The sequence below is a fragment of the Sebastes fasciatus genome, chromosome 15 (assembly GCF_043250625.1).
Source record: "Sebastes fasciatus isolate fSebFas1 chromosome 15, fSebFas1.pri, whole genome shotgun sequence".
Lineage (NCBI taxonomy): Eukaryota > Metazoa > Chordata > Actinopteri > Perciformes > Sebastidae > Sebastes > Sebastes fasciatus.
In genome coordinates this window covers 10,486,364-10,508,658 of record NC_133809.1, presented here as the reverse complement: position 1 = coordinate 10,508,658, position 22,295 = coordinate 10,486,364, and the positions used below count along the sequence as shown (strand labels likewise).

Genomic DNA, 22,295 nt, shown 5'->3' with positions numbered 1-22,295 from the left:
CTTGTGTCGTCTGGATCACTGAAGGGGCCTACCGGGTCACTGGGAGCCCCTGGGCCATTTCGTGTTTGAAAGTCAATCAAACAACTACGATGAGATGCAAAATCCATTACGAGGAGCCACAAAATGATACAGAGATTCTAAACCGAAGAGACACACAACAACCACATGTTTGTAAAATAAACAGAAATAAATGCAAAATGCTATGAAGAGACAAAACGACCGCAAAGAAACGCAAAATGACTACATGGGCGCAAAATGACTAGAACGAAATGCATAACGACCACAATGAGATTGAAAAAGATGCAAACAACTACAAAGAGACACAAAACGATCACATGGATGCAAAATAACTAGAGACACAACGAGATGCAAAACTATGACAAAGAAACACAAAATGACCACACCGACGCAAAATGACTACAAGGAGACACAACGAGATGCAAAACTATGACAAAGAGATGCAAAACAACCACAGAGAGACACAAAATGACAACAAAGAAGCAAAATGACTAGAAAGAAATGCATAACGACCACAACAACATGCAAAACTATGGCAAAGACATGCAATACAACCACGAAGAGATGCAAAACGACTACATGGATCCAAAATGACTTGAGAGAGAAAAAACGAGATGGAAAACTATGACAAAGACATGCAAAACAACTACAAAGAGACACAAAATGACTTCATAGAGACGAAAAACCCTACAAAGTATTACTAAACAACTATAAAGAGTCTGAGGATCTTGCTCCTATAAAGGAGGGTTTGTTATGCCTCTGTATTCAGGGGCCCATTATCTCATGATCTGTTCATGATGTGAATGATTGAAATTAATTTGCATTCTCCTATGTTGACACCAGAGGGCAGTACTCATCTTTATGTAGCAGAAACACACCGACAACTCTCACAGGCGAGAGTGTGTTCTCCCACAGACGTTATAATTTGAATATCTGTTGTGCTTCCCTGCACATCAGCTGCTTTTAAGGCACCAAGTAACACATTGTTTTATCATTTTATTACCCACACATACATACATAATGAAGCTGTTACTGGTTTCCCTGCTGATAATGGCAGTCCACATTCAGGGTGAGATATTGATTTGGTTTATTTGACTAGTTAGGTTGTTACTGTTCTTTATATAATATATTACACTGGAAATGTTTTATTTTCTTGCAGGATCGACGGCCAATCCAACTGTGACTCAGTCTCCTGCATCAAAGTCTGCTGGTGTGGGTGAGACGGTCTCTCTGAGCTGTACAGCCAGTACAGGGGTTGATGATGATCTCAGTTGGTACCTGCAGAAAGCTGGACAGCCTCCGAAACTGCTCTTTTACAAAATAAGTAGCCGTCAATCTGGCACTCCGAGTCGTTTCAGTAGCAGTGGATCTGAACCTGGATTCACCCTCACCATCAGTGGAGTCCAGGCTGAAGATGCAGGAGATTACTACTGTATGGGAGCGTATGTGGACCTGTGCACACAGTGATACAGAGTCGTTCAATAACCTAGACGGCGTACAGATTGCTGTGTTGCAGCTGTGACCTTTTGCAGGAGATTCTGATATGCACCACTGCTCACCTAAACATAGCACAGTCACCCAAAGCACAAGTTCCCCCCAGTCAAAGAGGAAGTGAAACTCTGATTTTCATGTTCCTGATAGTCAAGTTTTGTTTCCCTTCACAGCTCCAGATGTTCAATATGCACAAAGTCTTCCTTACTAAGAAAAAAGGCGGCATGGATCAGAAATAAATGCAGAAGACGTTCATTTCTCTTTAAATACAGAATCTAAAGTACACTTTGTGACATAGACTAGGGGAGAGCGGGGTCGGTTGGGACACTCCTGTATCGACACCGAATAACCTTCCATTACTCACAGACTACAGAAATGAAAATGATTTGATCCCTGAACAGATACAGGTGTCTGCTAACACATTATCACATTTTTTAGAGCCCAACCCAAACGTGAAAGGCACAATATTGATAAATGTACAAGAAGTGCATTTTCCCAAAATTCTGCTTCCCCCCAAGTCGCACAGCTGTTCCTGAAATTAAATGTATTGATTTGTGTACATAGACATGAATTTCACTATTTTTTCGTGATGGTTCAGCACAAGAGAGAGCGTATAGAGAGCGGCGAACCCCATTAAGGGAGGAGGTCAGAGTGAATGGGTGGGTCAAAAAACAAAAAACAGTCCGCTACAACCTAAAAATCGCAAGTTGAGTTAATGCGTTAAAGAAATTAGAAGTGTTAAAACAAATTTGCATATTATATAAATACTGTATATAGGCGATTTTTAGGTTGTAACAGGCTCAGTTTTGAAGCTAGAGTGAAGAAACTGGCAACATATTAAATGAGAAGACATAAGGAATCCTTTGGCACTAACCATGTCCTACTAGCTTGTCACGAAGGAGGTGAAATAATGCTCCAAACTTAAGCAAAATTTTGGCGAGGAAAAACTGGTATAACCATTTTAAAGGGGTCCCTTGACCTCTGACCTCAAGATATATAAATGAAAATGTGTTCTATGGGTAAACACGAGTCTCCTAAAATGTGAGGAATAGTCAGAAGGTCTCCACTTTGAGGTTGAAAGAGAAGAGGGTGTGGATGAGTATGAGCATGGTGAATGGCAGATGCATAGTCGCTGTTTGACATGTTAAAAAAGCTTTGACTCAACTGTACTGTTGTCCCAACTGACCTGCTCTCCCCTACTATGTTGCTCACAAACAGGTACTAAAAGGAAATGCAGAATGCATGGTAGATGTAGATTTCTGAAGGGCACAATATTATATTAAACTAAAATCAAGACACAGAGAGTTGACCTTAACAGACGTACAGCATGTTTGATTTGTCCGTTGTGAAACAGCGCTGCATGTTGTGTCTCTACAGTGGTCTTGAAAACAAGGAGGGAAATCATATTGTGTTCAATGTGGATTCCATTTGCCAGCAGGAAGTGCCGTACACATGTTAATGAGAGATGGCCCATTAAAAAATAGGTAAAAAACAAACAACCTACTGGGTCAAAAAGGAGTTTGCAAAGAAGAAAAACAACAGAGTAAATAAAGTCAAAGTTTTAGATGCTTCGAATGACCAAAAGATACTCAAGACACGATGAACTGTCACTACACGTCCCCTCTACTTTTTCAGTTTCACAAGAACAGGTGTGTATTTGCCTTCTTAAATGTATTTTTGCATGATTTTACTGCATCACTGCTCCTCACAGTTTAAGTTCTCCTGTCACAGAGAGTCTGAACTGTTTTCATGCACTCACACTGAAAACTGCATCAGGATGATGTTGTCAATAACTCTGATTGTCGTGTTGGGTTTTCTGAGTCAGGGTGAGAGATTCTGAAAATGTATCTGACATTGTGGCTTTAATTGATGTCTAATTTATTATCATCTAAACTGCTGATTCTCAAGGTTTATATTTCATTTCTCATTTCAGAGTCTTCTGCAAACCAATTTCTGACTCAGGCTGACAAATTCAAGTCTGTTAGTGTTGGAGGGACCGTGAGCATCAGCGCCACAGGGAGTTCAGATATTGGTGGTACTCTCCATTGGTATCTTCAGAAACCTGGACAGGCTCCCAAACTCCTTATATACTCTACATCAACTCTCTTCTCAGGGACTGCGTCTCGATTCAGTGGCAGTAGATCTGGTTCTCACTACACTTTAACCATCACAGGTGTTCAGACTGACGATGCTGGAGATTACTACTGTCTGGGCAACCATGGTGGAGGAGTGTTCACACAGTGATTTAGAGCCGTACAAAAACCTCCTTCAGTTTGGCTGCCTTTTCTCTCATTTATTTCTGCTGATCAATGAATGATTTGTTTTTGTCTGCAGGATGCAGCGGTCAGGTGACTGTGACTCAGCCTCCAGTAGTGACATCTACTCCAGGATCCACCGTCTCTCTCACCTGTAAGACTAACCAAGCTGTTTACAGCCAGAGTGGTTATGGTCATTTTATGTTCTGGTATCAACAGAAATCTGGACAGCCTCCAAAGCTCCTAATAAGATATGCGAGCACACGTGTATCAGGAACAGCAGCTCGGTTTAGTGGCAGTGGAAGCAGCTCTGACTTCACTTTGACCATCAGTGGAGTTCAGAGTGAAGACGCAGCAGTTTATTACTGTAAAAGTATTCATGTCATAAACAGTGCTGATGTGTTCACACAGTGATTTAGAGCCGTACAAAAACCTCCTCAGTTTGGCTGAAGTGAAACCGGCCTGCTGCAGGTGCAGAGGGTTGTTGAAGAGACTGTGATGAGGAGAACTGGTCCAGTGAACACAACACAAGAGTCATCAAGCAGAACCACAATGAATCTAAATAAAACTGGAACAAACTCACAGACGCTCTTCCATATACAGTTTAAACTTATATTCTTGTCTCTTTATGAGTAAACTGGGGACGTTAAACTCTTGTTGGACTTTAGCCACTGATATCAAAACATGTTGAAAAGGGTTTCTACCAACAGCTGCACAAAACAATCTAATATAACAAGAGTTGAAACAGAATCAAGATTATCTAATTAAAAAAAAATACAACCATCTCCTGTACTATCAGGTGTAGTATATCAGGTTTGATTATGAGATGATCAATTAGTTATTTTTCATAATGAATATGTTATAAAAAACAAACATTAAATTAATGGTATTAATTGAAATGATTGTATAAATGAAGATTATTTCTTTAACTTTTCTTTACTTCTCTACACCAGACAGAGAAACCATCACAGTCTCCTTGTAACAAAGTCATTTGTTCACAGTTTTATATCAGTTGCTACATGTTTAAATGAACATGATGCTTTTTAATAATAATAACTCATAAACTCATATTAAGCAGATCTGAAATATGTTATTTATCTCCAGTAAACCCTGTCAGTTGATTAAAGGCAGACAAACAGACATATCATACCAACCACAGTGGACACAAACTCATCCTTAAATCCTCAACTGCACTTCTAATATAAATATGTTTCTTCTATTATCCATTCAGATGATAGATGGTGTAAATCCAAGCAGTATTCCTCCTGATTTAGTGTCCCGCGTTGCCTTCAGTGTGTTGAGAGCAGAGAAATCATTTCCATAGAGAGGAGGCTTTGCATCGTCAGCTGATCCTCCAGTGAACTGAGAAGGTTTATAGTCCTGTGAGTTCAACACTGCAGGACTCAGATGTGTCAGTCAACACAGCAGAAAGCACAACCAGCATGACTCTCATCACCATCCTCATCTGGACGCTGGCCTGCTGCTGTTTTACAGGTTCATTCACTCAGCAACATTTCAGACATGATGTGCTGCCTTTTCTCTCATTTATTTCTGCTGATAAATGAATGATTTGTTTTTGTCTGCAGGATGCAGCGGTCAGGTGACTGTGACTCAGCCTCCAGTAGTGACATCTACTCCAGGATCCACCGTCTCTCTCACCTGTAAGACCAGCCAAGCTGTTTACAGAGACGGTGCTGGTGTTTATATGCACTGGTATCAACAGAAATCTGGACAGCCTCCAAAGCTCCTTATAAAATTTGTGAGCACACGTGTATCAGGAACAGCAGCTCGGTTTAGTGGCAGTGGAAGCAGCTCTGACTTCACTTTGACCATCAGTGGAGTTCAGACTGAAGACGCAGCAGTTTATTACTGTCAGAGTTACCATAGCGGTGGAGTGTTCACACAGTGATTTGTAGTCGTACAAAAACCTCCCTCAGTCCGACTGCAGAGACACTGAGCTGTTACAGCAGGAACCGACTGCAGCTGCTGAAGAGGAAGAGACTCTGACACAGACCACTGAAAACAGAGCTGACAGGAACCTCACCAAGCACACACTACACATTCACACTAATAACTTCATTAAAAACATTATTAAAATATCTAATAACACATCATGTTCTGTTCACATTTACTCTCAGCTAAAGAGACAAATGTTGCCTGATCACATATTTGAGTCATGATTTCTTCCTCCCTTAAAATCAAGTTCACATTATTCTCCACATGGTTTTTAATACAAAAAAAAAGATGCATTATTTACTTTTCTTTACTGTAATGTAATATCACTATACCAATTTAAAAAAGGAGAACTATATATATATATATTTACATGATGAATTCAAAGCTTCCCTTACCAAATAGACGTTTATTGAAGTGTGCTATTAGTATACTTATTTTCAACTTAAAATGAGACTATACTTTCAGTTTACTTTTTTTATGTACTCAGAGATATACTTAAGTATACTTATGTGGCCTGGGCCAAACAGCCAATGGCAAGGCCGCAACTTAAAGTACCAGTTAGATTTAACAATGAATGTTTTTGCTTAGAGCCGACAACACCACCTAGGAAATACTTAGAGCCTATGACTGATATATTCAGGTTCTTTTAAAATCAGGTGAGCAGAGTTAAAAAACCAGGCAGAAGTCTAAAATCAAATTAAAACCAGATTTATTGCAATTAAAATAACATGGGTCTAAAATGAATGATTAATCTAAACGCTAAAAGGAATAAAAATGCTACTAGCAGTAAGGTTAAAACCCTATAAAAAATCCAGACCAATCCAGTGATCCAGTTAAATCCAATCCGGCTCTTTAATCCTGTCCAGTCCAATCCAGCGATCCTCCCGTGTCCGCGTCTTATCTCCGCCCGTACTCCTACCAGCCGTCTGCCCGTCTCGGCCGTCTCTCCAGCACCGTCCGAAAGTTTTCTGAGTGAATCTGTGTTGGCGGACACGATCTGCTGCATGTAGTCTCACAGGAACTCTCAGGTCACTGGGCTGGTAGGTAGTAGCAGGAGGGCTTTTCTGCTGCACCGCCGTCCCTGGACTGTTTCCTCTGACTGAAGATCTCCTCCTGCTCTGAGCTGCTCTCTCCTTTTTGTCCTCTCCACCTGTGCTGCATTCTGCTAATTGCAGGCGCTCCGCCACACCTGTTGCTCCTCTCCTAATCAGTCTCTTTGATTGGGGGTGTGGCTGTCCACGGGTCTAGTTCCAGTTCATGACATCTTAAAACACTTCAATCTACATATTAAAAGCAAACCAAACAACCAACATGCAGGATAAAACACAAAACAGAATAAAAACAACCATAAAACATAAATCATGCACAAGTCATTTTTGACCCTGTCACACTTAGCTTATTACAATTGCAGAAAAGTATAGTATACTTGGCTTATACTTTTACTGCTTTTGATCGAGATATAATTAAGAAAAGTATAATTAAGTATTGTTACCTTATAAGCCTATAGAAAGGTATACATGGCTTGTAGTTGTACTAACTTTTTGATAGAGTAGCCTATTAAAGTGTTTGAGAGTTTGTAAAATAATTTTTCGATATGAATTTACTTAAATTCATCAAGAATGTTCTACAATGTTGGTTTCTTCGATCACCTTGGACATGTGAGAAAAATGTATGTCTTTTTTTATCATCACAAAACATCAAGTCAAATAGCAAAAGGAGCAAGTCTCTTTATGTAATACATAAATCATTGGTACTATAAGTTAAAGTATACAAAGTGTACTTTAATAAACTAAAAAGTGGGCTCCAAGTATGTAACTATTAAACTAACAGTATACCTTTTCACTTGTAATATACTTGAACTTTACTTAACTTCATAAAATAAACTCTAAGTATACTACTTTGTCGTGAGGGTTTTCATTTTCCACAGAGAGGAGAATCAGTTGAAGTTATAAAACCAGTTAATTTCTTTCTACTCTTCATAAAATAAAAGAGCAAACACTTCATGAAGTTATGTATCAGTGAAATCTTTATTAGCAACAACATCAGTGATCAACATGACAGTTATTAAGCTCACTCACATGAAGCTGCTGAGCGACACACATTCCTCTCTAAGTTGTTGTTGTCCAACACTTTACAGCAGTGTTGTTCTCTGTCACACAAAGCTTCAGTTTCCTCTACAAGCATTCAAACTGCTATTGATCAGAGCTGCTCCCCCCCACACAGAGCTCCTGTCCTGGGCTTCAGCCGGCCCCTCTAGCCCTTACACTGGCTCCTGTGGAGGGACTGGGTCTGGCTGTGGTCCTGATGGAGGACCCTGCAGGAGTACAGCTCTCCTTCCATCCAGCGCTCCTGGCTCAGGCTCAGGGTGCTGCTGCTGCTGTAGCGGCCGCTCTTCTCCTCCTCTGAGCTGCTCAGGACCCCCTCCGTCACCTCCGTACCGTCCACCTGCCAGCTCACCACGGCTCCCTGAGGAGAGTAACCGGTCAGCAGGCAGGCCAGCGTGGCCGAGCCCCCAGAGAGCTGCTCAGAGGAGGGGGGAAGCAGAGAGACTGAGGGCCTGACCATGGTGCCAGCTGGAGGGGAGAGCAGAGACACACAAGGAGCAGATGAACTTCCACTGTAGGACAGACAGCTGGACATGAGACAGTTATGAGACCTGACAGAGGTTAACACTACTGTGGATCAGCTGTGTGCATGATACTGTGATCAGACAGAGGAGAGGAGCTGACATATGGCAGGAAATGAGGAGTTAACAAATAAAACACAATAGTAAAACTTTGTTTTTTATTTAAAGTAATGAATCTTCTACTGTGGAACTCTTCATAAATATCTAATAATTAATATGCAACATGATTTATCTGTGATTTTAAATGAGAACATTGTATTAATGATCATTAAATTAAATCTTCTTTGTAATGTGTGACAGTAAATGATTCATCGCTGCGATGCAAATGTAACATCTGTATTCAGTTATAGACTTTATCATCTGTCTGTTTCACTTCCTTTTCTCCACTTTAAACTAACGAACTGTGAAGTCAAACTACAGCGATACTAAATGAACATATGAACTCTTAAATTTGTTTTCACGGCATTTGCAACAGTTTTTATACCTAACAATCATTTAAATGTTACAGTAAAACATAAAACATAAATAACTTGAAATTAAATTTTGCTGTTATTTTCTGAACGTTAAAATGTTACTGCAGAACAAATTTACAATCAAACTTTATTAAACAAATATCTTGTTGGAAAAAAAGCGAAAATGATTCTGCATATATTTTCACCATAACATCTTCTTTAATACTAAAAGAATCTTAATATAAATGTTTTCCTCAACTTCAATACCATCCAAGATTAATAGACAGCAAAAAATAATATCCACATGTAAGTTATCCAAAATATTTTTTGTTTTATAAAATTCTGATGCAAAAGTTAGTATTAAAAGAATATTTCATGTTGTATAAATTATAAATCTCTGGTACTTACAGTTAATGATGAGTTTGGTTCCTCCACCAAAAGTCCACCACAGTGATACAAACTCATTAAGTGGCCGTACAAAAACCTCCTGCACTGTGAACAAGCATCTATCCACTGAAAATACTCTCTGCTTTCTCAATTAACACAGAAACAATTATACTTTATTGAATCTACAAACATTAAATTTAATGATATCAATTGAAATTATTGTATAAATGAAGATTATTTCTTTAATTTTCTTTACTTTTCTACACCAGACAGAGAAACGATCACAGTCTCCTTGTAACAAAGTCATTTTTTCACAGTTTTATATCAGTTGCTACATGGTTAAATGAACATGATGCTTTTTAATAATAATAACTCATAAACTCATATTAATCAGATCTGAAATATGTTATTTATCTCCAGTAAACCCTGTCAGTAGATTAAAGGCAGACAAACAGACATATCATACCAACCACAGTGGACACAAACTCATCCTTAAATCCTCAACTGCACTTCTAATATAGATATGTTTCTTCTATTATCCATTCAGATGATAGATGGTGTAAATCCAAGCAGTATTCCTCCTGATTTAGTGTCCCACGTTGCCTTCAGTGTGTTGAGAGCAGAGAAATCATTTCCATAGAGAGGAGGCTTTGCATCGTCAGCTGATCCTCCAGTGAACTGAGAAGGTTTATAGTCCTGTGAGTTCAACACTGCAGGACTCAGATGTGTCAGTCAACACAGCAGAAAGCACAACCAGCATGACTCTCATCACCATCCTCATCTGGACGCTGGCCTGCTGCTGTTTTACAGGTTCATTCACTCAGCAACATTTCAGACATGATGTGCTGCCTTTTCTCTCATTTATTTCTGCTGATAAATGAATGATTTGTTTTTGTCTGCAGGATGCAGCGGTCAGGTGACTGTGACTCAGCCTCCAGTAGTGACATCTACTCCAGGATCCACCGTCTCTCTCACCTGTAAGATTAGTGAACCTGTTTACATCTGTAACGGTGTTGGTTTATGTCTGTTCTGGTATCAACAGAAACCTGGACAACCTCCAAAGCTCCTCATAAGACATACGAGCATAAGACATTCAGGAACAGCAGCTCGGTTTAGTGGCAGTGGAAGCGGCTCTGACTTCACTTTGACCATCAGTGGAGTTCAGACTGAAGACGCAGCAGTTTATTACTGTCAGAGTGCCCACAGCGGTGGTGTGTTCACACAGTGATTTGTAGTCGTACAAAAACCTCCCTCAGTCCGACTGCAGAGACACTGAGCTGTTACAGCAGGAACCGACTGCAGCTGCTGAAGAGGAAGAGACTCTGACACAGACCACTGAACACAGAGCTGACAGGAACCTCACCAAGCACACACCTTATATTTAATTCTGCTTCTCCCTTCAAAGTATAACGTTTACCATTCTCAGATTGGAGCAGAGACTTCTCCTCTAGTTTCTTATGTTCTATTGCTTCATTGGCTCCCTGACCATCCTTCACAGTGACGGAGACTAAGGTTGCAAAAGTGTTGTTTATGCCCCAATTCAGAAAATCTGGATTTATTTTAAGTACTTTTTTTCATCTGACACCACCTACCTCAAAGTCAATCCCAACTTTGCTCTCATTTCTGAGCTATAAAATATTTTGCTTTTGACTCTAGCCATCATGTTTAAACAAGCTACTGTCTGTTCTTGTGTCTCAACCCAAACCAGGAAGTGTGACCTGTATTCCTTTACCAAATAGAAGTCTATTCAAGTGTGCTATTAGTATATTTATTTTAAACTTAAAATAACACAACAACATTACTTTTTATGTACTTATCAGAGATATACTTAAGATATACTTCTGTACATATACTTCCTCCTGAATGTCAGCTGCCTCCAGTTACAATTCACCATGTAGAAATTAAACAGGTCTCTTCATACAAATACCTGAGTTATGATAGACTCCACCCTATCATGGACCCCTCACATTGAATTTACCTGTAAGAAGATACAGCAGATCATTTACTTTCTTCGCAGACTCAGATCATTTGGAGCCAGTAGCCAGATTATTTTTCTATTTTTCAGTTCAGTGATTCAGAGTGTCCTGTTGTACTGCAGCACAGCCTGGCTCAGTAGTCTCTCTGTAAAACTTAAAACTAAACTTTATTGCCAAATCAAAATCTGCACGAAGATCATTGGCCAATCTGTGACAGCCTCCTTTCAAGCAGCTCACAACAAGAGTATGCTCAGACAGGCCAACAGCATCTCTTCTGATCCCTTACATGTTTTAAATGGGGAATATCAACTTCTGCCGTCCAAGAGGCGATTCAGAGTCCCTACATTTAACCTGCATCAGGCTAAAGATCGCTTTTGTCCATCAGTCCATCTGGTTGCTCAATAATAATTAATGTGCTGCTAAAGACATGTAAATCCAGAGGACAGATGGTCATTTTATAATGAGTTATGTATGAATAATTGTGATGTGTTTTGTTTTTTGTCTGATGGGTCTTACTTGTCTGTTTGTTTATGGTAACAGTATGTCTATTGTATGTGTACTTTTTCTCAAACTGAGCTGCCTATGGATGCAAAAGGAATTTAGTGTAAACTGAAAATAAAGTTGTATCATATCGTAAACTTGTCAGTATGAGCCAAGTATACTTTGACTTTTCTGTATACTTGTCAGTATGAGCCAAGTGTACTTTGACTTTTCTGTACACTTTAACCTATTTTACCTACCATACAGGTATCCAGAGGGCACCTTTAATGCGTTTTATAAAAAAAACAAAGAAACATGATGTGACCCCTGACCCCACAAGACCACAGTGTCACAGCTGAAGCATCTGGATTAACAGACTGAAGTACACGATCATGATAAGAGCTAAGAGTTAGCCAGAGTTGTTGTGAACCTGGACAGCCAGCAGAGAGCAAACTGCATCTATTTATGGCCTTTGGGAAACTTTGCAAAGACAGAAACAGCAGAGAGATGAGGAACAGAGAGTCTAAAGTTTCTACATGTTCTTAGTCAGTCCACAGGGAGACGGAGCCTCGACTTACTCCACCTCATCTCTCCCTTTCAGTTTCACAAGAACAGCTGTGGGTTTGCCTTCTTAAATGTATTTTTGCATGTTTTTACTGCATCACTGCTCCTCACAGTTTAAGTTCTCCTGTCACAGAGAGTCTGAACTGTTTTCATGCACTCACACTGAAAACTGCATCAGGATGATGTTGTCAATAACTCTGATTGTTGTGTTGGGTTTTCTGAGTCAGGGTGAGAGATTCTGAAAATGTATCTGACATTGTGGTTTTAATTGATGTCTAATTTATTATCATCTAAACTGCTGATTCTCAAGGTTTATATTTCATTTCTCATTTCAGAGACTTCTGCAAACAAGTTTCTGACTCAGGCTGACAAATCCAAGTCTGTTAGTGTTGGAGGGACCGTGAGCATCAGCGCCACAGGGAGTTCAGATATTGGTGCTGATCTCAGTTGGTACCTTCAGAAACCTGGACAGGCTCCCAAACTCCTTATATACTCTACATCAACTCTCTTCTCAGGGACTGCGTCTTGATTCAGAGGCAGTAGATCTGGTTCTCACTACACTTTAACCATCACAGGTGTTCAGACTGACGATGCTGGAGATTACTTCTGTCTGGGCGCCCATGGTGGAGCGTTCACACAGTGATTTAGAGCCGTACAAAAACCTCCTGCAGTTTGACTGAAGTGAAACCGGCCTGCTGCAGGTGCAGAGGGTTGGTGAAGAGACTGTGATGAGGAGAACTGGTCCAGTGAACACAACACAGGAGTCATCAAGCAGAACCACAATGAATCTAAATAAAACTGGAACAAACTCACAGACGCTCTTCCATACACAGTTTAAAATTATAATCTTGTCATTCAGTCTCTTTATAAGTAAACTGGGGAGATTAAACTCTTGTTGGACTATAGCCACTGATATCAAAACATGTTGAAAAGTGTTTCTACCAACAGCTGCACAAAAAAATCTAATATAACAGAAAATTCTAATTTACTAATCTTCATTATAAAAATCCAAAATATTTCATTTTCTAAACAGAGCCTTTCCTTTCAAAATATCACAAAGTAGTAAAAAATACAACCACTAACAAAGAACATGATGTACTAAAAGGTATAGTATATGATGTTTGATACTGAGATGACCAAGAAGGTATTTTTCATAATAAATTTATATTAAAGGAAATACAAAGACAGTGACTAATCCACAGTTTTATTTAATGATGGTTTAATGTTCATGCCACATTTCTGATGAATGAACAGTTCATGTTGGAGTGAAACTAAACTAAAATTCAGTTTATTTTGAAAAGTATTGAACATAACATGCAGAAGATCCATATAAGAAAGCAGCCTGCATACTGAATTGAAATTATTGTATAAATGAAGATTAATTATTAAATTTTTCTTTACTTTTCTACACCAGACAGAGAAACGATCACAGTCTCCTTGTAACAAAGTCATTTTTTCACAGTTTTATATCAGTTGCTACATGGTTGAATGAACATGATGCTTTTTAATAAACTTCTAATATAAATATGTTTCTTCTATTATCCATTCAGATGATAGATGGTGTAAATCCAAGCAGTATTCCTCCTGATTTAGTGTCCCACGTTGCCTTCAGTGTGTTGAGAGCAGAGAAATGATTTCCATAGAGAGGAGGCTTTGCATCGTCAGCTGATCCTCCAGTGAACTGAGAAGGTTTATAGTCCTGTGAGTTCAACACTGCAGGACTCAGATGTGTCAGTCAACACAGCAGAAAGCACAACCAGCATGACTCTCATCACCATCCTCATCTGGACGCTGGCCTGCTGCTGTTTTACAGGTTCATTCACTCAGCAACATTTCAGACATGATGTGCTGCCTTTTCTCTCATTTATTTCTGCTGATAAATGAATGATTTGTTTTTGTCTGCAGGATGCAGCGGTCAGGTGACTGTGACTCAGCCTCCAGTAGTGACATCTACTCCAGGATCCACCGTCTCTCTCACCTGTAAGACCAACCCTGCTGTTTACAGTGACAGTAGTGGTGATCGTATGAGCTGGTATCAACAGAAATCTGGACAGCCTCCAAAGCTCCTAATAAAACTTATGAGCTCACGTGAATCAGGAACAGCAGCTCGGTTTAGTGGCAGTGGAAGCCGCTCTGACTTCACTTTGACCATCAGTGGAGTTCAGACTGAAGACGCAGCAGTTTATTACTGTCAGAGTGCCCATGAAATAAACAGTGCTTGGGTGTTCACACAGTGATTTGTAGTCGTACAAAAACCTCCCTCAGTCCGACTGCAGAGACACTGAGCTGTTACAGCAGGAACCGACTGCAGCTGCTGAAGAGGAAGAGACTCTGACACAGACCACTGAACACAGAGCTGACAGGAACCTCACCAAGCACACACTACACATTCACACTATACAGTATAGGCACATCATACTGTACATTTCAGTTTGTCTATAGAGCAAAAAAAAATAAACTAAAAACCTTTAATGACATCATGATGAATTTTATACTTTAGCACAAGAACTGCTTTATATTTTATTCCCCTGTCTCCCCCCTGTCCTTACAAATTAAGATAGTGAAACTAATAGTTGCGTGTTATTTTCCACAGATAGAAGTCTAGAAGATATAAAACTATTTACTTTTAGAATATAAACAAACTACATTAGAAAACGATCTCATCCTGAACAGGGGCCTTAAGTAAAATCCCCAAATTTATGTAACTTAATTGTATCATAACATATCCCATTGTGTATTAAATGGAGATCTATTTTGAGGGGTGGGAGTCACCATTAGCTAGTTTTGTAATTTCTTATTTTATTTTTTATTTATTCATTAATTTTTTTTGGAGGGTATCTATTATTTTAATTATCATTATTATTATTATTATTATTATTATTATAATAATAATAATAATCATTATTATTATTATTATTATTATTATTATTATTATTATTATTATTATTATTATTATTTTTAATTAACGTTTGGTTTTGAATTATGGATTTTTTCTTTTGTTATTGTTAATAATTCCCAATGCATATCTTTAAAATCAATCAAATTTGATCACAAAGAAAAACAAAGTACATTTACTCAAGTGCTGTATTTAAGTGCATTTTTGAGGTACTTTTGAAGTATTCTTCTTTTTGCTATATTCTCTTTCTACTCCATTACATGTTAGAGGATAATCTGCTGTATGTCTTAATACAATTATTTTTTTAATCAAGTTCATTCACTCAGCAACATATAGATGTTCATGGTCTCCTGAGGATTAATCCTACTGACTTTAACTTTAGCACCACCATGAGATTGATCTTTTAGTTTTTAGTCAAATGTCTCCAAAGCTATTGGATGGATTTTCATGAAATTTGGGTTCAGATATTCACGGTGCCCAGAAGATCTGCTACAAAGACTTATGTGATCCCCTGACTCCTGTTGTAGGAACACCCACATGTAATTGGTGGATTTGCACAAAATGTTCTATAGACTTTCATGGTTCCTGCAGCAGATATGGGTGGTAATTCTCTGTAGGTTCATCACTTTGAGAAACCGCTTTCATATTGCCATTTGATAATTGTTATTATCAAAATATTGACTATAGCCACTTTAAGGATGTGTGTGAGAGTTTGTTACAGAATGTTTTGATATGAATTTAATTAAATTCATCAAAAATGTTCTACGTTGTTGGATTCTTCGTTCACCGTGGAGACGTGTGAGAAAAAAGTTTTGTTTTTTATCATCACAAAACATCAAGTCAAATAGCAAAAGGAGCAAGTCTCTTTATGTAATACATATAAATCATTAGCTAAGTGGGCTGCAAGTATATAACTATTAAACTAAGAGTATACCTATTCACTTGTAGTATACTTGAACTTTACTTAACTTCATTAAATAAACTCTTAGTATACTACTTTGTCGTGAGGGTTTTCATTTTCCACAGAGAGGAGAATCAGTTGAAGTTATAAAACCAGTTAATTTCTTTCTACTCTTCATAAAATAAAAGAGCAAACACTTCATGAAGTTATGTATCAGTGAAATCTTTATTAGCAACAACATCAGTGATCAACATGACAGTTATTAAGCTCACTCACATGAAGCTGCTGAGCGACACACATTCCTCTCTAAGTTGTTGTTGTCCAACACTTTACAGCAGTGTTGTTCTCTGTCACACAAAGCTTCAGTTTCCTCTACAAGCATTCAAACTGCTATTGATCAGAGCTGCTCCCCCCCACACAGAGCTCCTGTCCTGGGCTTCAGCCGGCCCCTCTAGCCCTTACACTGGCTCCTGTGGAGGGACTGGGTCTGGCTGTGGCCCTGATGGAGGACCCTGCAGGAGTACAGCTCTCCTTCCATCCAGCGCTCCTGGCTCAGGCTCAGGGTGCTGCTGCTGCTGTAGCCGCCGCTCTTCTCCTCCTCTGAGCTGCTCAGGACCCCCTCCGTCACCTCCGTACCGTCCACCTGCCAGCTCACCACGACTCCCTGAGGAGAGTAGCCGGTCAGCAGGCAGGCCAGCGTGGCCGAGCCCCCATAGAGCTGCTCAGAGGAGGGGGGAAGCAGAGAGACTGAGGGCCTGACCATGGTGCCAGCTGGAGGGGAGAGCAGAGACACACAAGGAGCAGATGAACTTCCACTGTAGGACAGACAGCTGGACATGAGACAGTTATGATACCTGACAGAGGTTAACACTACTGTTGATCAGCTGTGTGCATGATACTGTGATCAGACAGAGGAGAGGAGCTGACACATGGCAGGAAATGAGGAGTTAACATATAAAACACAATAGTATAACTTTGTTTTTTAGTTAAAGTAATGAATCTTCTACTGTGGAACTCTTCATAAATATCTAATAATTAATATGCAACATGACTTATCTGTGATTTTAAATGGGAACACTGTATTAATGATCATTAAATTAAATGTTTCTATCTTCTTTATAATGTGTGACAGTAAATGATTCATCGCTGCGATGCAAATGTAACATCTGTATTCAGTTATAGACTTTATCATCTGTCTGTTTCACTTCCTTTTCTCCACTTTAAACTAACGAACTGTGAAGTCAAACTACAGCGATACTAAATGAACATATGAACTCTTAAATTAGTTTTAACGGCATTTGCAACAGTTTTTATACCTAACAATCATTTAAATGTTACAGTAAAACATAAAACATAAATAACTTGAAATTAAATTTTGCTGTTATTTTCTGAACATTAAAATGTTCCTGCAGAACAAATTTACAACCAAACTTTATTAAACAAATATCTAATTGGAAAAAAAGCAAAAATTATTCTGCATATATTTCACCATAACATCTTCTTTAATACTAAAAGAATATTAATATAAATGTTTTCCTCAACTTCAATACCAGCCAAGATAAATAGACAGCAAAAAATAACATCCACATGTTAATTATCCAAAATATTTCTTGTTTCATCAAATTCGGATGCAAAATTTAGTCTTAAAGAATATTTCATGTTGTATAAATTATAAATCTCTGGTACTTACAGTTAATGATGAGTTTGGTTCCTCCACCAAAAGTCCACCACAGTGATACAAACTCATTAAGTGGCCGTACAAAAACCTCCTGCACTGTGAACAAGCATCTATCCACTGAAAATACTCTCTGCTTTTTCAATTAATACAGAAACATTTATACTTTATTGAATCCATACATATTAAATTAATGATATCAATTGAAATTATTGTATAAATGAAGATTATTTCTTTAATTTTCTTTGCTTTTCTACACCAGACAGAGAAACGATCACAGTCTCCTTGTAACAAAGTCATTTTTTCACAGTTTTATATCAGTTGCTACATGGTTAAATGAACATGATGCTTTTAATAATAATAATAACTTATAAACTCATATTAAGCAGAACTGAAATATGTTATTTATCTCCAGTAAACCCTGTCAGTAGATTAAAGGCAGACAAACAAACATATCATACCAACCACAGTGGACACAAACTCATCCTTAAATCCTCAACTGCACTTCTAATATAAATATGTTTCTTCTATTATCCATTCAGATGATAGATGGTGTAAATCCAAGCAGTATTCCTCCTGATTTAGTGTCCCACGTTGCCTTCAGTGTGTTGAGAGCAGAGAAATGATTTCCATAGAGAGGAGGCTTTGCATCGTCAGCTGATCCTCCAGTGAACTGAGAAGGTTTATAGTCCTGTGAGTTCAACACTGCAGGACTCAGATGTGTCAGTCAACACAGCAGAAAGCACAACCAGCATGACTCTCATCACCATCCTCATCTGGACGCTGGCCTGCTGCTGTTTTACAGGTTCATTCACTCAGCAACATTTCAGACATGATGTGCTGCCTTTTCTCTCATTTATTTCTGCTGATAAATGAATGATTTGTTTTTGTCTGCAGGATGCAGCGGTCAGGTGACTGTGACTCAGCCTCCAGTAGTGACATCTACTCCAGGATCCACCGTCTCTCTCACCTGTAAGACCAACCGAGCTGTTTACAGTCACAATTATTGGGGTGAATATATGCACTGGTATCAACAGAAATCTGGAGAGAGTCCAAAGCTCATAATAAGACATGTGAGCACAAGACATTCAGGAACAGCAGCTCGGTTTAGTGGCAGTGGAAGCAGCTCTGACTTCACTTTGACCATCAGTGGAGTTCAGACTGAAGACGCAGCAGTTTATTACTGTCAGAGTGCCCATGAAATAAACAGTGCTTGGGTGTTCACACAGTGATTTGTAGTCGTACAAAAACCTCCCTCAGTCCGACTGCAGAGACACTGAGCTGTTACAGCAGGAACCGACTGCAGCTGCTGAAGAGGAAGAGACTCTGACACAGACCACTGAACACAGAGCTGACAGGAACCTCACCAAGCACACACTACACATTCACACTATACAGTATAGGCACATCATACTGTACATTTCAGTTTGTCTATAGAGCAAAAAAAAAAAAACTAAAAACCTTTAATGACATCATGATGAATTTTATACTTTAGCACAAGAACTGCTTTATATTTTATTCCCCTGTCTCCCCCCTGTCCTTACAAATTAAGATAGTGAAACTAATAGTTGCGTGTTATTTTCCACAGATAGAAGTCTAGAAGATATAAAACTATTTACTTTTAGAATATAAACAAACTACATTAGAAAACGATCTCATCCTGAACAGGGGCCTTAAGTAAAATCCCCAAATTTATGTAACTTAATTGTATCATAACATATCCCATTGTGTATTAAATGGAGATCTATTTTGAGGGGTGGGAGTCACCATTAGCTAGTTTTGTAATTTCTTATTTTATTTTTTATTTATTCATTAATTTTTTTTGGAGGGTATCTATTATTTTAATTATCATTATTATTATTATTATTATTATTATTATTATAATAATAATAATAATAATAATAATTATTATTATTATTATTATTATTATTTTTAATTAACGTTTGGTTTTGAATTATGGATTTTTTCTTTTGTTATTGTTAATAATTCCCAATGCATATCTTTAAAATCAATCAAATTTGATCACAAAGAAAAACAAAGTACATTTACTCAAGTGCTGTATTTAAGTGCATTTTTGAGGTACTTTTGAAGTATTCTTCTTTTTGCTATATTCTCTTTCTACTCCATTACATGTTAGAGGATAATCTGCTGTATGTCTTAATACAATTATTTTTTTAATCAAGTTCATTCACTCAGCAACATATAGATGTTCATGGTCTCCTGAGGATTAATCCTACTGACTTTAACTTTAGCACCACCATGAGATTGATCTTTTAGTTTTTAGTCAAATGTCTCCAAAGCTATTGGATGGATTTTCATGAAATTTGGGTTCAGATATTCACGGTGCCCAGAAGATCTGCTACAAAGACTTATGTGATCCCCTGACTCCTGTTGTAGGAACACCCACATGTAATTGGTGGATTTGCACAAAATGTTCTATAGACTTTCATGGTTCCTGCAGCAGATTTGGGTGGTAATTCTCTGTAGGTTCATCACTTTGAGAAACCGCTTTCATATTGCCATTTGATAATTGTTATTATCAAAATATTGACTATAGCCACTTTAAGGATGTGTGTGAGAGTTTGTTACAGAATGTTTTGATATGAATTTAATTAAATTCATCAAAAATGTTCTACGTTGTTGGATTCTTCGTTCACCGTGGAGACGTGTGAGAAAAAAGTTTTGTTTTTTATCATCACAAAACATCAAGTCAAATAGCAAAAGGAGCAAGTCTCTTTATGTAATACATATAAATCATTAGCTAAGTGGGCTGCAAGTATATAACTATTAAACTAAGAGTATACCTATTCACTTGTAGTATACTTGAACTTTACTTAACTTCATAAAATAAACCTGAAGTATACTACTTTGTCGTGAGGGTTTTCATTTTCCACAGAGAGGAGAATCAGTTGAAGTTATAAAACCAGTTAATTTCTTTCTACTCTTCATAAAATAAAAGAGCAAACACTTCATGAAGTTATGTATCAGTGAAATCTTTATTAGCAACAACATCAGTGATCAACATGACAGTTATTAAGCTCACTCACATGAAGCTGCTGAGCGACACACATTCCTCTCTAAGTTGTTGTTGTCCAACACTTTACAGCAGTGTTGTTCTCTGTCACACAAAGCTTCAGTTTCCTCTACAAGCATTCAAACTGCTATTGATCAGAGCTGCTCCCCCCCACACAGAGCTCCTGTCCTGGGCTTCAGCCGGCCCCTCTAGCCCTTACACTGGCTCCTGTGGAGGGACTGGGTCTGGCTGTGGTCCTGATGGAGGACCCTGCAGGAGTACAGCTCTCCTTCCATCCAGCGCTCCTGGCTCAGGCTCAGGGTGCTGCTGCTGCTGTAGCCGCCGCTCTTCTCCTCCTCTGAGCTGCTCAGGACCCCCTCCGTCACCTCCGTACCGTCCAACTGCCAGCTCACCACGGCTCCCTGAGGAGAGTAGCCGGTCAGCAGGCAGGCCAGCGTGGCCGAGCCCCCAGAGAGCTGCTCAGAGGAGGGGGGAAGCAGAGAGACTGAGGGCCTGACCGTGGTGCCAGCTGGAGGGGAGAGCAGAGACACACAAGGAGCAGATGAACTTCCACTGTAGGACAGACAGCTGGACATGAGACAGTTATGATACCTGACAGAGGTTAACACTACTGTGGATCAGCTGTGTGCATGATACTGTGATCAGACAGAGGAGAGGAGCTGACACATGGCAAGAAATGAGGAGTTAACATATAAAACACAATAGTAAAACTTTGTTTTATATTTAAAGTAATGAATCTTCTACTGTGGAACTCTTCATAAATATCTAATAATTAATATGCAACATGACATATCTGTGATTTTAAATGGGAACATTGTATTAATGATTATTAAATTAAATTTCTTTTATAATGTGTGACAGTAAATGATTCATCGCTGCGATGCAAATGTAACATCTGTATTCAGTTATAGACTTTATCATCTGTCTGTTTCACTTCCTTTTCACCACTTTAAACTAACGAACTGTGAAGTCAAACTACAGCGATAATAAATGAACATATGAACTCATAAAATTTGTTTTAACTGCATTAACAACAGTTTTTATACCTAACAATCGTTTAAATGTTACAATAAAACATAAAACATAAATAACTTGAAATTACATTTTGCTGTTATTTTCTGAACATTAAAATGTTCCTGCAGAACAAATTTACAACCAAACTTTATTAAACAAATATATTATTGGAAAAAAAGCAAAAATTATTCTGCACATATTTCACCATAACATCTTCTTTAATGCTAAACTAATATTAATATTAATATTTTCCTAAACTTCAATACCAGCCAAGATTAATAGACGATAAAAAATATCCACAACATGTAAATTATCCAAAATATTTTTTGTTTTATAAAATTCGGATGCAAAAGTTAGTACTAAAAGAATATTTCATGTTGTATAAATTAAAAATCTCTGGTACTTACAGTTAATGATGAGTTTGGTTCCTCCACCAAAAGTCCACCACAGTGATACAAACTCATTAAGTGGCCGTACAAAAACCTCCTGCACTGTGAACAAGCATCTATCCACTGAAAATACTCTCTGCTTTTTCAATTAACACATAAACAATTATACTTTATTGAATCT

The 22,295-nt window shown here is 38.3% G+C and overlaps 3 gene segments (V, D, J or C); all 3 read right to left on the bottom strand.

The window, feature by feature from the left end:
- Positions 1-7,728: 7,728 nt before the first annotated feature.
- On the bottom strand, positions 7,729-9,329 carry LOC141783917 (Ig lambda-1 chain C region-like). The segment is given in 2 exon segments: positions 7,729-8,293; positions 9,207-9,329. A coding segment is annotated over 1 exon segment (312 nt).
- A 6,874-nt stretch (positions 9,330-16,203) lies between these two features.
- LOC141783912 (Ig lambda-1 chain C region-like) lies at positions 16,204-18,352 on the bottom strand. The segment is given in 2 exon segments: positions 16,204-16,773; positions 17,693-18,352. A coding segment is annotated over 1 exon segment (312 nt).
- Positions 18,353-20,649: 2,297 nt separating this feature from the next.
- On the bottom strand, positions 20,650-21,688 carry LOC141783911 (Ig kappa chain C region, B allele-like). The segment is given in 1 exon segment: positions 20,650-21,688. A coding segment is annotated over 1 exon segment (387 nt).
- Between the last annotated feature and the right edge of the window lie 607 nt (positions 21,689-22,295).